The sequence below is a fragment of the Elephas maximus genome, chromosome 10, assembly GCF_024166365.1.
Source record: "Elephas maximus indicus isolate mEleMax1 chromosome 10, mEleMax1 primary haplotype, whole genome shotgun sequence".
In the NCBI taxonomy this organism is placed as follows: domain Eukaryota; kingdom Metazoa; phylum Chordata; class Mammalia; order Proboscidea; family Elephantidae; genus Elephas; species Elephas maximus.
The window spans coordinates 4,900,343-4,918,109 of record NC_064828.1 but is presented as its reverse complement, the minus strand read 5'-3'; the positions used below and the strand labels follow the sequence as shown (position 1 = coordinate 4,918,109).

The window sequence follows — 17,767 nt, the reverse complement described above, 5'->3', positions numbered from 1 at the left end:
GGCTTGCTCAGTGCCATTTCCTATATTACAAGAGAGTCTTTGGACAGCTTAGTGCTAACTGAGCTGCTTTGTTTATTAGGACTAAAAATTAAACCATGTTCACTCTGCTGTGCAGTCTGGGAACTAGGCCAAATTTCAGGCAGGATCTCAGCATTCACGACAATAACAAAGGCACAATGGAAAAGTCCAGTTAACGAGGAAAGGCACCCATAAAGAATTTCCCAAGGGCCATGGGGTAATTATAACACACTGCAAAAAGTCTAATCCTTCTTAGGGCTCTCCCTTTTACACTAGGGCTCTGCATAAATAACACCAGCTCTGGGGGAGCTGTGTAATTTTCTCCTGAACCCCTGGGGATCACATGGAAAGCACATGGAGTTTTGATGCCCCACCCTCTGCAGGTTGCTGGGCCAACCAAGATCCCTGACAAATCATGGAGGTATCCCTTCTACACCATTCTCAGACTTCCATGGCTTCCAGCCCCCTCACATCCACAGCTGGGTGATAAATCTAAATTTAGACAAACCCACATTACCAAGCTTTGCGTTTTTTGTTTGTGAAATGTTTTTTATTTGGGAATAGAGGTGTTAAGAAAGAGAGAATAGAGGACTGGTTAAGAACTTAGGGCAGGAAAATTCTCTGCATGAGTGGGGGGTAGGACTGATGTAGGTTTTAAAATCATCTTCTATCATTTAAACACAACAATAATGATAATAGCTTATAAATAAATTGAAGACTGCCTTTTATTTTTTACAATCATGTCATGCACAAAGATTTTGATGAATTTTCACCAAAGTAGGAGATTATTTTTATTTTTTAGGAGATTATGCTTGGGATGGTCCGAGTTAAAGACTACCCTAAATTTGCTTTGGGGAGCTGACAGTGGAGCTTTCCAGTGACATAAATAATGATAGGTAGTTATCTTCTATGGGAGCTGAGGCTGAGGTTCAACAAGAGCTCCATTTGAGCGGTGAGCAGAGCAAGAGCTGCCAATCAAAGGTGTGGTGAAACCCTTGTGAAATTATTCACTACAGATTAGTAAGTAAACACAAGTAACGTGTGCTTACCTTGCATATTGGATAATCTGCCCCTGGCTGCCATGGGGTGACTAGAGAAAACACAAGTGGTTTCAAACGTGAATCTCCAATCAAAACTTACTAGGATACATGCTCTACGTTGCTTAACTGATTTACAACCAAGCTAATTCTCACAGGAACAATTCTAAGTACCCAATTCCAGGGTGAATAACGGCAGAGATTTATTTATTTAATAGTTAATGATCCACCCAAGGGTCACTGAGGAGGCCGGTGACTATACAAAACTTTGCAACACAGAAGACCAGACCATTTCCCCTGTTTCCTGAGTAAATGAATGAATGAGGGGCTCCTGACGGGGGTACTCGCATCTTCTCTGCCATCTCATCACTCTTCTTTCATAGTCCCTTTCCTCAGTGTATTTCTCTTCCACATTTCTTCTCTGATTCCCTTCATCTGAGGTTAAGGGTTAGAAAACAAATTTCATCCAGACCCCTACGCTATGGAGGCAGAAGCAGGAGAGGCCAGTGGATTTGGAAAACAAAATCAGGGGGCATTTCATGGGAACAGAAAACTCCGCTCTGTGTGCCTCCCACTGAGGGTCATCAGCAGCCCTATAAATAGAACAAGGGATTTGAAGACAGTGCAGGAGGCAAATCCTAGAGATGTGACTACGGCATATTGTCTGAGGCCTTTTTAAAAAAATCCAGCTTTCCCCAGATAATTATTGTTTATATTTATAACAACAAAGGATATAAAATAATTTTCAGATATTCTGTTCCCACCATAGTCCTTTCCAGTGAAATCTTTCCAGCGAAACACTGTGCTTATACACTTGGTAAGGAAACAGACACCCAGAAAGGCTAGAAAGTCGGGGCCCGCAGCACCCCCCTTAGTTTCTAAGAAATGTTCTGATTCCAGACTTGAAGAAGAGTCCCCCACTAGACTGCAAGCTCCCTGAAGGCAGATGCCACATCGCTTTGTTTACTTCTGTGTACCTCACCCCCAGTGCCAGGCATGCTGCTGTTGTTCAAAAAGTGACTGTTAAATAAATGCAAGGAGCCCTGCTGGCACAGTGGTCTAGGTGCTCACCTGCTAACTGAAAGCGATTGGAGATTTGAACCCCCTAGAAAAAAGCTCAGTTTTACCCTGTCACATGGGGTTGGTATGAGTTGTAGGCAACCCCACAGCACCCAACAACAACAACAAATTTGTCCGTTTATTCATTTACGCATGCATAAACAAACAAGGAGTCAGCTTCAGTAATAATTCAGAGAATCCCTGTACCCTCCCCCCTAAAATGTATGCACCTGTTAGATGTCTGGCAATGTGCTGGGCACGATAGAGACGCATCCCTTCAGGTCATCCCTCTGTGTCAAGCGCTATCTGACTACTGTCCTTATATCTCAAATACCCAAAGTAAGGATCATACATTAATTTGTATGGGAAAGATCTTGGCAAAAGGAAGGCACCAGGCAATGAGGTAAAGATGGGAAGAGAAATGCAAGCACTTCACTTACCATCAGCACACAGTTGAGGAGGGACTTATCACAGTTCTACTCATATGGTGTCACAAAGAGTTGGAATCCACTCCATGGCAACTGGTTTGGGTGTTGTTGTTGTTTTAGAGAATTTAACAAAGTAATAGATACTTCGTAATTACTTAATACATGACTGATAAATCCAATTGGAAAAAATACAAAATAATACTCATATGGGGGGAGCAATTACATTTATTAGAACAAAGCATAAGCTGATCCCATTGATAATAACTCATGACACAGTCCAGTGATTTCCAGCACTTAACCTACAGAAGTAATTTTGTCAACGAAAGACAAATAGACACTAACATAATTTTTTTTCTTTTTATTTAGCATAGCGTTTTCATGTACTTTATTAACTTCCTCATATCAGAGATCAAGAGAGAAGGAAACAACAAAAATTCTTTTAGTTTGTTTTCTCACCTAGGAAAGTCTGAACAGTGCTTTCTCTGGAAAACATTATAAAGAAGCTCAGCCCATTTGTGTTTCTAACTTCAAAAATGTCTTGCTTAAAACAATGGCATTTTTGTGGCATTTGGTCTACAAGAGTGTTTAAAATATCGCAACATGGGACTAAGTGGTTTGGAAGAATCGTAGAAACATGACTTGGAAAGGAATCTCCAAAGTTCAATTATTCATTCTACCTTTCTGCCTCCATGTAGAAGTCATCCAAACCATCACTATAATAGATGTATTTTTGAAAGCCTTTCAGCTTATTAATGTAGAGGGCAATGATACAACACAAACAAAAATTGGGTTGAAGACCAGGGCAGTTAATTATAGAAATTGGAAACGAGTTAAGCAAATAAGACCTACTGATTAATGGCCCAATGGCAACCTGTGGGGAGGTCTCTTGTGATAAGGCACATGGCTATGTTCTCAAAATGTTGTGCTCAATATTTTTATTAGTAACTTAGAGCAGTGGTTCTTAACCCTGGCTGCTCATTACAATCACCTGAGGAGCCACTAAAAAACTACCAATGCCTGGCTCCACCCCCAAAGCATCTGATTCAATTGGTTTGTTGGTTTTGATATGCATGAAGATGCAAAGATATGCTCAGTAAGTCAGAATATTATACAATAATGAAAGGAATCATTTAACTATAGAATAAGTATCTACTTTTTTATGTGCCAAATCCTATGTCAGACAAGATGAAAAGATAAACGTGACACAGTTCTTGTCATCAACAATGAAAATGAGATTAATATGGAATTAATAGGAGTCAACAGTTACCAAAAAGCTAGTACAATCCTGTCCAGCATTAATAATTCTTTCTCTACCCCAAGCTGGTCAAATAACTTCTAGAATACTGTGTTTGACTTTGGAGCAACCCACTTTAAAAGGTTATGGAAAAGCTGCAGCTCTTGAAAAACAGAGGGAATCAGAGGTGACTGTCCTGGAGACTGGTCTACTTGGTAAACTCATATTTGATATTTTAAACACAAATATCAGAAGGGTTTTCACATGGAACAGGAGACACATTTTCCCTGAACTGGCTTCAAGGAGAAAAACAGAGATCAGTGGATAATGAAGGAAAAGAAGATCAATTTGGCTCAATTAATGGAAAACTATCTAATGATCAAAACTATCAAAAGGCAGAAAAGGCTATTTTGGGAGGTGGTGAGTTTCCATTCTTCAGAAGGACATATACACAGGCTAGATAGGTGTAGTTGGTGAGAATTCTGTAGAGAAAGTTGGATGGAAAAGCTTTAAAGGATATTCCACACTGAGATTCTTCAAATGAACTTAAGCTGACTTCCTTACAGTACCAGGGAAGTTAATCAGGGTTTTCCATTTATATAAAACAGCCCTTCTTCCTCCCTGAACCTTTGGGCTATTGGTGTGGAATGATGTCACCAACTACAGCATATCTAGGTAGCACATGGATAGCCACAGCTGTAATGATGTGGCCTGGATTCAGAGTAAGCTGGACAACCAAGGAGCACATGTGAAGCCCAGAATAATGAGGGCTAAATGTGCCTAATATGCCTAAATAGCTTACTTTTGTAAGAAACTGAGTAGAAAGTCATATATAAAATGCAACAGAAAATCTAAACACTCATTAAAAAAAATAGTGGATATAAATTTGAGACTACTTTTTTAACATGAATCGTTTATTAATTTTCCAACTAAAGAAAGTACAATTTGATAGTTACAACATTTTAGTTATAGGCTTCACAGAACCATACTATTTGTTTGAGTAAAGAAAATTACAAAACAAGATAGAAACCACTTTGAGACCGTTGGGATTCGTGGTTTTTCTGTTACATTCTCAACTATTACTAAACTTGGCCAATTCATCCACGTGGTTGATTTATGCATTACTTTCGTAAGCCATTTCCCAACAAAGGAAACTGCATTTGTACCTCACTGTCCACAAGGGAAGTTACCTTTTTTCTTACTTCATCTTTTTATTTTTCGTTCTTAGCTTAAATGTATTTTAACATAGCAAGGCTATATTAAAAAATACTAGAGCTCCAAAATTCTAAAATCAAAATTAGCTTACTTTAACTCTCTTAATTCCAATTATATGCTGCTTGAATAATTTCCAATTTCGTATCATTCCAATAAAGAAAGTAAAAGTAAAAAGTGGCGTAGTGGTTAAGTGCTACGGCTGCTAACCAAAGGGTCGGTAGTTCAAATCCACCAGGCACTCCTTGGAAACTCTATGGGGCAGTTCTACTCTGACCTATAGGGTTGCAATCAGTAGGAATCGACTCGACAGCAGTGGGTGGGTATATATATATACACATATTTAAGCCAAGTCTGTGTAGCTTTACTTAAAATTTACTTCCCAAAGCAGATGAAATGGAACTAGTTTATGTGAACACTGAAATTATCTCAAGTCTGGAACAGGTCAATAACAAACAAGCACTTCAAAGTTTTAGAGTTTAACTGGGTTTTTGATTGCTTAAATGTACCTTTTTAGAACATTTAGGAATAGAAATTCAGAGGCTTGAACAAAAGATTAAAACAGACCAACCAAATTAAGAAAACAAGGAATCAGACAAATGCTTAGCCAAAAAATAACACTATTTAAACAAACCAGATGTCAAAAAGATAAAATATTTATACTCTTAAACTCTTCAATCCAGAAAGAAAATGAATTTGAAAGATATCCAAAAAACATCTTTTCTCCTAAAAGTAAATTATTTATAAAGGAAAAATTAAAGACCTCTGTCATATAGAACTTAGAAAAATATACACAGATATCAACAGCACACAAAACAGAAGGCATTTTCAGTGTTTGCTAAAAAGTCTCTGTTACTATAGTGATGTCCCAACACAAAAACGTAACAGCCAACAGCCAGAAACCCATAACAAATGCAAGTTACTGGCACTTTCCGTGACTAATTCCCACTTTTTATACTGTTGTCATCATCCGTACTGGTGTGTTGGTTTGTACGCTGCTCTGGTTATCAGGCCTAGCTGCGAGGATCAGCAGCATGTCAGCAGACCAACCATGCTGCTCAAGAAGAAGGAAAGAAAAACCCAAATTTCCCATCACACTGGGGTTTAAAGCAGGCCTGAGGCATGTCCCAACGTGCTGATATCCCAAAAGTCTCCCAAAGAAAATATTTAAGGATTTTACCTTTCCGTGAACTTTTGATTCTCTGAATTTCAGTGACCTGACAGCCTTTACCCTGTTTTCCTTCTTTTTATGGCAAATTCTTAATTTAGTGGGCTATACCTATAGGGTCGCTTTGAGTCGGAATCAACTTGACGGCAACGGGTTTGGTTTTTGGTTTTTTACCCATTGTTGGTGGTCTTATTAGTCCATTGAGTCCATTCCGACTCATGGTGACCCCATGTGTGCAAAGCAGAACTGCTCCATGGGGTTTTTCAAGGCAGTGACCTTTCAGAAGTAGATCGCCAGGCCTGACTTCCAAGGTGCCACTGGGTGGACTTGAACCACCAACCTAGAGGCTAGCAGTCAAGTGCTTAACCGTTTATGTTATGCCCAGCTCTCTCCATTTTTTGCATAATTTCTCTTTCCTGCTCTCTGGCTTACCAACCCTGACTTTTAATTACAACTGCTCTCTTGAGGGCCTCTAATTACTTCCTTCTGCTCTAAAGATGTTTTTCCTTAGTTCTTAACCTCGCAGACCTCTAGCATTTGACCAACTCAAAAAAAAAAAACCAGTTGCCATAGAGTCAATCCCAACTCATGGCAACCTCATGCGTGTCCGAGTAGAACTGTGCTCCATAGGGTTTTCAAGGCTGGTTTTTGGAAGTAGATTGTCAAGTCTTCCTTCTGAGGCACCTCTGGGCAGACGCAAACCTTCAGTCTTTTGGTTAGCAGCCAAACACCTTAACTATTTGCAGACACTCCATTTGACTCATTAACCACTGCCGATTTCCTGAGGTGCTCCCTTCTCAGAGGCCTTCATCTCACTGCCATAAATTGGTTTTTCTTAATTCCTCTCTTCCACTCTAACTGGCAGTATCCCTCCCTACTCCTTGACAAGTTCCATTCTCCTAGCTTTAATAATCTCCTTCCAAATGATATTTCTAAATATGCAGCTCTAACTGCACCCAAATTTCATTCCATAGTAACTTGGACATTTCCATTTAGACATCTGGTCTATTTAGCCTGAAGGCTAAACAAATCCCCTTCACCCTGTGACTGCCCAGCTCCTGAGAGCCTGAACCTCATATTCAAACTCATTTTCTAACAATGTGATCTCACCTACCTGAAGCATAATTTCCCATGACACATCCCCCAACCCCAGTTAGGTCTGATGATAGGCCTTTGCTTGTGCCAATGCTTCCTTGCTGTTCATTGTACAAATGAACAAATGGGGCTCGAAACCTTTCCCACTTCCTCTTGTAAAACTTCCTCAAACACCTTCACTTACACTGAGCTCTTCTTTCCCTCTTGCTTGCAGGCCACATCGGACAAGTAGAATTCAACACCACCTTCATCGTCATTACCAGCCATCAACCTTGCTCTCATGTGCTGGTCTTTTCTTCCTGAGCAGATTATATGCTCCACGAGGGTGGAAAGCAATATTTATACTCACTTTCTTAATAATCCAAGTAACACTTAACGCACAGCTAGTCCTTCTAGCATGCCCTTTGGATGCCCACCTAAAATACTTTGCCCATCCCAGCTTCCCCAAGTATTTTTATTTCTTTGAACTTCATATTCTTTTTTACATACTGCCTCAAATCTTCTTTGGAGATTAAGTAAGTCTGAACAAACACACATATTGCTAGGCATAGAGCAGATACATTGTGAATACTGAATTTTGAAAACCATTTGTAATTCCATAAAAAAGGGACAATGAATCACCTATTCACACACACACACAGGAACAAGAAATTTTACTGCTTTGCCAGTCTGGTCTCAGAGAAACAGATATATCATTATTATGTGGGCATAAAGAGGGCCAGTGACTGTCTAAGGTCACACAACCAGAATCACGGTGGAACAGAATTTTCCGTTCCATGCTTAGTCACGTATCCTGAGTTAAGAGAAAGTGACTGGGTAAAGATACAAACCCATGATTAAATGGGTGGGAGGGAAGTGGAAGAGATTTTTGTTCAAGGGAGTCTTAGTGAGATCTGCTTAGAATCAGGGCATTCAGCCATATTTGTTGCCTTGAATGAGCACACTTTGGAAAACCCCGCTATCATTTTTCCACCAATCATGAAAGTGGCAATAGATTCTACCCAATAACCATGATATCATTAAGGCAATTTAAGATTCTAGGAATAAATTACGATGTTAGAATGACAATTTTTTGATGGAAGACTTCCTTTAGAAGCACGTAAAACCAAACCCTTTAGAAACTTTCTGTCTACCTTTGCACATGCAATATTTTCAGCTAAAAGTCATTGGGTGTTCAACTTCACTGAAGTTTCTAAGTCTGAGGTAGAATAAAGTTCTCGTCATTCAAATGAGCTATTGGCCTTCTAAAGTACTGTAAAGGTCAAGAGAATTGGATGCCTATGTGAGAGAAAAACAGAGAGAACCAGTGGAAACCAGTACTTTTCAGCATCATTTCTTTATTTTTAAACTAAGTCATAAAATAGCCATAATTAATCTAACACTTTCCCTGACATTTTTTTTTTTTTTTTACATCAACACATTTTAATGCAACTACAACTGTTTTCACTATTTCAACCAGTCACTTTGAACTCCTTTAATAGGAGTAATGAATCTGGCTGTTTGGCTCAGTCTCACACCTTTCTAACATTTTTAACATTAACATATTTTAATAAAACAACTGCTTTCATTACTTCTATTATTCATTCCTATTATTAACTAAGAAAACTTTGAGCTCCCTTCTAATGAGGATAATAATTGTAGCCCTCGGCTCGCTCTCCCTCTTCTCTCTAGCCCCACTAGGTTTTACGCATCTTGGCAGTCTGAAACCCTGTAAGTAATTTTATGTTCCTACTTTCCAGTTCTCACAATATCATGTCTAATTTACTGATTAATTTTACTTAGCATCATTAACCTTGCCTTTTGTTTAAAAAAAAAATTTGTGTGTGTGTGTGTTTATGTTCTAAACCTTTTATCTTTCAAAAGTGCTTTTGATTGTTTCCTAAGCCTGTGCTGTGTCCTATAACATGGCGTGCAGCTTCAGGGTTTATAAATAACCCCATGAGGAAAATTTCCCACTTCACAGATGAAATAACTGATGCTTGGAAAAATAAATGGATCAAGACCACGAGTCAGCAAATGCCAGAAAGGATTCAAACTATGGTCTATCTTATCCCAAAACACTCTTTAGACTACCCTTAAGAGGTCTTTACCGTTTTCCCTTTCACCTTTTTCATAAGGTTCAGTTTATTTCTATTTCCTTTTCAGCCTTTCAGTGGTAATGTTACTCCTCCAATTATTATTAGCATGTTCCCAAGGTTGTGCTGGGGTATCTCTAAGTGCATTTTATTTGAAATGATATGCTTTAAGGTTGGGTGAGACTTAGACAAAGGCCCCAAGCTGTTGCCTTTCTTAAGAGGATATCCAATTACAGGTAGTGGTTAAAAGGCCTTGAAATCAGAGGCACAGGCTTGTACACTGAAAACGACAAAACAATACTGAAAGAAATCAAAGAAGATCTAAATAAATGGAAAGACATTCTGTGTTCATGGATTAAAAATCTTAATATTGTTAAGATGACAATACTATGCAAAACAATATACAGATTCAGTGCAATCCCTATCAAAATTCCAAGATTGTTTTTTGCAGAAATGGAAAAACCCGTCCTAAAATTCATATGGAATTTTCAAGGGACCCAAGATAGCTAAAACAATCTTGAAAAAGAATAAAGTTAAAGGACTCAGACTTCTCAATTCAAAACTTTCTGCAGAGCTGCAGTAATCAAAAGAATGTGGTACTGAAGTAAGGGTAGACATCTTGATCAATAAAATAGAACAGACAGCCCAGAAATAAATCCTCATATCTATGATTAGTTGATTTCTGACAAAGGTACCAAGACCATTCAATGGGCAAAGAACAGTCTCTTCAATGAATGAGGCTGAGAAAACTGGTTATCCACATGCCAAAGAATGCAGTTGGACCCGTATGTCACACCACATATAAAATAGAACTCAAAATGGATCAAAGGTCTAAATTTAAAAGCTAAAATTATAAAACTCTTAGAAGAAAACACAGAGGGAAATCTTCATGACCTTGGATTTGGCAATGTTTTCTTAAATATGATGCCAAAAGCAAAATCAGCAAAAGTAAATAAACTGGACTACATCAAAATTAAAAACTTTTGTGTGTCAAAGGACACTATCAAGAGAATAAAAAACAACCCACAGAATTGGAGATAATATTTCAAATCATGTATCTGATAAGGGTTTAATATATGGAATATATACTATCTCCTGCAATTCAACAACAAGAAAACAAATGACCTAATTTAAAAATGTAAAAGGACTGGAATCGACATTTCTCCAAAGAAGATATACAAATGGCCAATAAGCACCTGAAAAGTTGTTCAACGTCAGCAGTCACTAGTGGAATGCAAATTAAAACCATAATGAGATACCACTTCATACCTACTAGGATGGCTACAACAACAAAAAAAAAAAAAACAAGAAAGAGAGAGAAAGAAAGAAAATAACAAATGTCAGTGACAAATTGGAGAGACTGGAGTCCTTTTGCTGGTAAGAATGTAAAATGGTGCAGCTACTCTGGAAAACCGTCCTGCAGCTCCTCAAAAAGTTAAACAGAACCAGAACATATGACCCAGGAATAGGCAAATTCATAGAGACAGAAAGGATATTAGAGGCCACCAAGGGCCAGAGGAGAGAGGCGAATGAGGAATTATCACTTAATGGCTACAGAGTTTTTGTTTGGGGTGACGAACAGGTTTTGGAAACAGACCGTGGTAATGGTTGCACAACATTGTGAATGTATTAATGCCACTGAACTGTATACTTAAAAGAGGGTTAAAATGGCAAATTTTGTGTTATATATATTTTACACCAATTAAAAAAAAAAAAAAAAGCCTGGAATCAGATAAACAAACATAGGTTCAAATCCCAGCTCTGCATAAAACTGACTCAGAGGGTTGTTGTATATTATCTACTTCAATTTTTACAATAGTTCTGAAATAGGTACTTTTATTATTCCCAATTTGTAGCTGAATAAACTGAAGCTAAAAGAGTCCCCACAGCTCACTGAGTCCCCACAGCTCACTGTATGGCCAGCCAACCTGCTGGTAGTTCCCAAATCAAGCCAACATCAACCAGTTTTAGTGGAAACCCACTATGCGTCCGGAGGGCCTGGCCCCTGCTCCTCATCTTTGAGCCACAATAGTGGTCAGCAGACCCACGATACTTGTGCCCGTTGCTGTTCTGCAGCTTCCCTTTCACAACTCATGTTACCAGTCTTCCTGTTGCCGGTTTTGTTTTTACCTCAGTATGTTTTTTTTTTTTTATGTTTAGCTCAGAGAGAGAGTCCTGTCCTGTGGAATTTGCTGCTGCACAGTGTACTGTTCTATTACCTTGTCATTATTAGGAATTTGGGCAGAAAACAGCCACAGCTGCACATCTGTGTGCCTTTGTGCAATATCATTAAAGCCTGACAGAAAACCATCTGTGTCATTAGCATTTTACTACTTTTCAAAGAAAGACCTAAAGTAATGACGGCAAATTGTGGGCATCTATTAAATCTGGATGGACACTGTTAGGGATTGACTTGTGTCCCCATCAAAAAATATGTGAACTTGGCTATGCCACGATTCCCAGTATTGTGTGATTGTCTACCATTTTGTCATCTGATGTAATTTTCCTGTGTGTTGTAAATCCTATATCTATGATGTTAATGAGGCAAGATTAGAGTTAGTTATGTTAATGAGGCATGACTCAATCTAAAAGATTAGGTTGTGTCTTAAGTCAATCTCTTTTGAGATATAAAAGACATATAAGAAAAAAAAAAAAAAAAACCTGCTGCTGTCGAGTCGATTCTCACAGCGACCCTAAAGGACAGAGTAGAACTGCCCCCATAGAGTTTCCAAGGTGCACCTGCTGGATTCAAACTGCCAACCTTTTGGTTAGCAGTCATAGTTCTTAACCACTACGCCACCAGGGTTTTTAAAAGAGATATATATACATATGAAAATATATGTAAAGATAGATACATTTACAAAGACAAAAAAAAAGGTGCTGAGGCGGCTTATGTACAGCCAAATGTTTCTTGGGATCTGATTCCTTGGTTTGGTTTGGTTTCGTTGGCATCCCAGCTAATTTGCCTAATTACATGGTTAGAGCTTCTGTTCTACCTCCTAGTTTGTTGCAAAGAGCCTGGGATCTTAAAAGCTTCCAAGAGGCCATCCAAGGCACAAAATTTGGTGTCTAATCACCGTTTGAAACATTTCATCAATTAAAAGTAAAAATAGCTGTAAATATGAAAGACTGTATCATCTTATGAAGCATAAACAAAATATGGCTTTCCTTGTACAGTTCATACAGAATGAAAATATTTGTTATATGTCAGAAAACAAGTAAATGTAGCCAAGTACTTAAATACATAATTACCTGTAGCAGATTACTTACTGTTGGTTTTTCCCCCCAAGGTCTTAAAACACATACATGCCTCCCACCCTGATTTGGGGTTTGACCGTTAAGGCTTTCAAGGGTCATTCTCTACAGTTAAAGGACAGGCTGTAGGAGGATGGAAAAGCATGCTGCCAAGTCTAGTGCTGACCAGAAGGGTTAAATGACCAGAAGTCAGGAGGCCATGGAGAGTGGAGTTCATCACTTTGGGGAATTATTTTCTCTTCCCCTCTCAGGCTAAGAGTCATGGTTCACCAGCCTCCTGAGAGGGAAGTCTTCTCTCAAAGGTGGACTTCTTTTACCAAGCTTACAAGACTGATGAATAAAATCAGAGTGCTAGTATATTATTTTACAACAAGAAATCTGTCATGGAGACAGTATACTGACTTCCTGTAGGGAAATCTACAGTGAATGTCAAATTAAAATCACAGGTTTATGCAATTAGCATAACATGAGAAAAGAGTTCTTAGTGACCGCTTTTGTATATTTAACAGCATCAAGCTAAAATAGCTGAACGTACCCATCTCCATACAAGGAAAGACTTGCCAATAGAAACAAAGCATTAAAAAACCCATTGGCCAAAACACCCTCTTCTCTGGCCATTGTCTAAATGGGCACCGACAAAGTTTGCCCCTATGACTCTCATATTTCTGTGCTTTCATGGCTATTTCATCCCTCTTTGACCTGAGACTTTCTTTCATTGTTGTTGTTGTTAGGTGCCGTCATGTTGGTTTCGACTCATGGTGACCCTATAGGACAGAGTAGAACTGCCCGCAGGGCTTCCAAGGAGTGGCTGGTAGATTTGAACTGCCGAGCTCTTAACCACTGTGCCACCAGGGCTCCTCTTTCATTCGGGGTGCTTATATAGTCAATCTTATGGAAGGTCTTATAGGTCTTGAAGCAACTGAGCCTCTTTTAGTAGCATTTGCTATAATTTCTCCTCCAATCATTCATCTACTTATTTTTAAAATTAACTTTTTAAGGGCAATCTTATTTCCAAATTCTTGTAGAGATGGGAGCATATAAACTATAAAGTTTCACATCAGGGAGTAATGCATACAAAATCAAGGTCATTCTCTTATCAACAGAAATGGTAACTGATAAGGTATGAAGAATGGAATATGTGCCCACACGTCACCTTCAAAATCAGTTCCACCAGTTATCTACCCAAAAGCTTATAAAAGATTCCATGTAACAACTTAGGTAGAGCCATAGAAGGATGAGGAGATCTTTATGAAGGTCCATGACATAATTCATGAAGCTGTTTACCAACAAATGTATCTCAAGCTCCAGTGCTAGTCACTAAGTAGACACTCAACAAATATTTCTTGTATAAATGAAGAAAACCCTGACTTAAAAAAAAAAGTTTAGTACAACCTTAAAGCTCATACATTTAAGCTAATCACTCCCACCTCTCACTTTGTAACAGGTCATTAGAGTCCTTGGAACTTTTTCCTACATACTCTTTTCCACATTCAGCCAGAGTTGCTTAGCAAAAGCCACCAAAATGCCATTCATCACCCACCAACCACCACCACCACCATTTCCATCCTCAAATCCTACCATGAACCCATTTTCATATTATTCCCATGTATTCTAGTGCCCAAATGGGGCCAAGAATGAGCTAAGGATCAATTCCTAAGAAGGGGTATCACTCGCAATAAGCATGCCAGCCATTCCTAGTATAAAAGAGAAATAAGTCTCAGATAAGCCATCACAGATGCCCTGCAGCATGTATAAACCTTATCAAAGTCTGTATTTATGGAAACATACAACACCTTGCTATTCAAATGGGCCAACAAAGAAAATTTTTAGTGAGGTTATAAAGTTCTATCCTTAAGGTAAGCCCCACCCGAGCACAAATGTGCAGTGTGCTTTACTCACTGCATACTGGAACTTTTCATTATATTCACGGTCATTGGCTTTCACTATCCGTTGCACTTCTAAAGAGAAAGAGAAATCAGGAATGGAATTAAATTTTAGATCCACAGAAACATATAACTCATTAAACTAATATCACTTAGGTTAATTAGATTGTCATCAAGGTTGCTAGAATTCTTTCCTTTCAAATTTGAAGGGCACAGGCTCTTTTCAGTCTAAATGTTGGAACATGTATTGGAAATTCCCAAATGGAAAGCTGAAATGTTTCTCATCATCTTTCTGATGCCAGCCATAAAGCACAACATTATGTGTCTGCAGTTTTTAAGTCCCTTGAGCACCACAAAGACCCTTTCTCTTAACTTCAAGTTGTTCCTAAAGGAGAAGGAGCAGCTGAAAGTCAAATGCCACACTGGGAAGGGAATTATTTTTCTTTTTGCTACAAAGTTACAAAACATAATATAACCAAGCAAAACCGTACAGAAGTGGCCAGTGAGGTCATTGACATTATGGTCATTAAGCCAAAGATAGTATTTCTAAACAACCCAGGCAGGTGCCAAATGATCAGGAGACAGAAAACTGTTCTTAGCCGGAAGGGCCAAAAAATAAAATATTTTCTGAACACAAATGTTAATGCCAGTACAAATGATAAAATAAAAGGACAAAACCAAAAAACAAAGATTATGATAATGCATAAAGAAAAAGTTGCCCAAAGATGGTGGCAGTGCAGAAATAAAAATTTGCAGCAGGCAAAAACAACAAAAAACCAGTACCCCAAAAACACCAGCAGAGCATGTTTTTGTTGGAAGGGTAACAAGCTCCTCCTCCACATTAACTGGCTATAGAGTTGACAAAGGTTCAATGATGGAATAGTGAAAGCTATGAGAAGAAGCTGGACTCTCATGGTAAGTTACTTGAGCATCTCACCTAGGTTCTTCACCTGGTTAAGTGAAAGATGGTAAAAGGCGTAGGTATATGAATAAAGTTTGTGTTTAAAAAGGCACAATCATAGCAATAAAGGACACTGGATAGTGGAAAGTAACTTGGAGGCACATGCTAGGGATGGAATGGGGAGAAGAGGAAGGCAGAGAAGACCTGAAAGTAGAAGGAAGATGAGAAAGATGAGGGAGAAGAAGGGGGACGAAGGGAAGGAGAGGATATTTGCGTACCCACTCCCACATGCCAGGCACCAAGCATTATAAGAACTCATTTTTCCCAAAAGTCCAGGAGGAATCTCAATGTGTCTGCAGCCCCTGTGGCCCAGCCAAGTGTGTAGGTCACCTCTCAGAACTGCTCCTGACCAATGACATCTCGCCTTTGACTATGGTTGGGTCTATACTCTTTGTAGAGTGTTTTGTTTGCCATCACCTACAGTTTCTTTCTCGCTTATCTCATAAGGTCAGTTCCCTGTGATTGTTCCTGTTTTCCAGTCCACCTTACCTGATTACTGGTAGGAACAACACTGTACCGATGGCAACAGCTAACGACAGCTGAGTGAGCTGGCCCCTAACGTGTATACTCCTGAAATCCAGAACCCACCAGGAAGCAACTGCTAAACCAACCACCCACCTGAAAGAAATATTTTCAAACCTGCCTCTAAAACCATTATCTCTTCATTCTTGCTATTTCCCCAACAAAGAGCAAAAACATTAAACCCTAAAGTGGTACTTTGGGGGTGAGAGGACAAGATAATTCACATGACCACACCTTAACCCAGTAGCAATAAAATTGCTGCAAAAAGACAATGGATGCTGTTGGGGCTGAGGAATGGTCCTTTCTTCTGCACCACAAAAAAGTTAACCTTGCCCACCAGCAAGCTGTATGGAATTTATAAACTTACTTTAGCTGCAAAATACTAAATTGTATATTAGCTGACTTTTGCTTTTTTTTTTTTTTTAGCTTAGAACTTCCGCATGCAGGTGATAACCATTTTAAATTTTCACTTTCACATGAAGCAAATCCAAAGGCAGAAGCCTATACCTCTGTACCTTGTTTTCTGAGGCATTCCATGCAGGATAAATACCTGGGTTCAATTCTCAGCTGATGCACCTCACGCACAGCCAACGCTGGTCTGTCAGTGGAGGCTTACACGTTGTTATGATGCTGAGCAGGTTTCAGCAGAGCTTCCAGGTTAAGCCCTGGTGGCACAGTGGTTAAGAGCTAGGCTGCTAGCCAAAAGGTTGGCAGTTCAAAACCACCAGCCGCTCCTTGGAAACTCTATGGGGCAGTTCTACTCTGTTCTTAAGGGTCGTTATGAGTTAGAATCTACTTGACAGCAATGGGTTTGTTTGTGTGTGTATGTGTGTGTTTGTTTGTAGGAAGAATGAAGTGATCTACTTCCAAAAATCAGCCAATGAAAACCCGATGAATCACAGTGGTCAGACCTGCAACCACCATCGTGAGGATGGCACAGCACCAGACCAAGTTTCTTTCCATTGTGCATGGAGTCACCATGAGTTGGGGCCAACTCTATGAAAGGTAACCTTGTTTTACCCACTCTAACCAACAAAAGTCTTAATTCTTATCACTTAAGTAGGAACCATCCTGTCCAGCACCTCCACATAACCACATTCCCCAAAGACTGAAAAAAAACCTTTCCCAAGTGGCCAAGGGGGTAATTTCTGTGCTAGGACAATTTGGCTCCTCTTCTGGGTATCCAGGTTGCTCTTGTACCATAAACCTGGTTAGAGTCAAGAAGTTCTGGTTTTGCTTCTGAAATCCTTGCTTCTGTACTTCCTGTAGGTATTGTCTCTCTGAACTGAGTTTTCGTGGATTAATTCCGGCAGAAGAGTCCGCTTCCCTTCATTAAGCTCTGCAAAATTCTAGCTCAGTTCTAAATCCCTACAGTTTTCTGCTTTTAACCTGGCTATACTAGGCCTGAATTATCTTTGTGGGAATCAGCATTTTTCCAAGTGCTACAGCTGTGTCTGAGGAGTTATAAACTCCTCTTGGCAATAAAGTCACATCCTGCAAGAAGGGGGAGCTGAAAACAAAGCTCCCATAAACAACTCCCAATGAGAATGACACAGGAGTTCAATGACTTAATACGCAATATTTCACAGGCATCATGGGAGCCTTCCAGATGTTAGAATAATGAAAGGAAAGTAATCACCAAGGAATTTATGATATACCAGTGCAGACTCACTCTTGCACAACTGTTACCACTGAACTTGCCTAGTTCACAAAAGGAGTGGAGTGACATACAAGGATGCATAAAATAGTGTAAGCAGCATATATATATAAAGTGGAATAAGAGAGCTTCCAGTTCAAGATGGTGAATTAAGCACGTACTT

At 39.2% G+C, this 17,767-nt stretch overlaps 1 protein-coding gene across 1 annotated transcript in view; it reads right to left on the bottom strand.

Moving 5' to 3' along the window:
- ATP8B4 (ATPase phospholipid transporting 8B4 (putative)) overlaps positions 1 to 17,767 on the bottom strand; it is a 370,299-nt gene that overhangs the window by 307,992 nt on the left and 44,540 nt on the right. Inside the window, exon 4 of the mRNA XM_049897713.1 lies at positions 14,481 to 14,539. Coding sequence (XP_049753670.1) covers positions 14,481 to 14,539 — 59 coding nt within the window. The remainder of the gene's footprint in view (positions 1 to 14,480; positions 14,540 to 17,767) is intronic.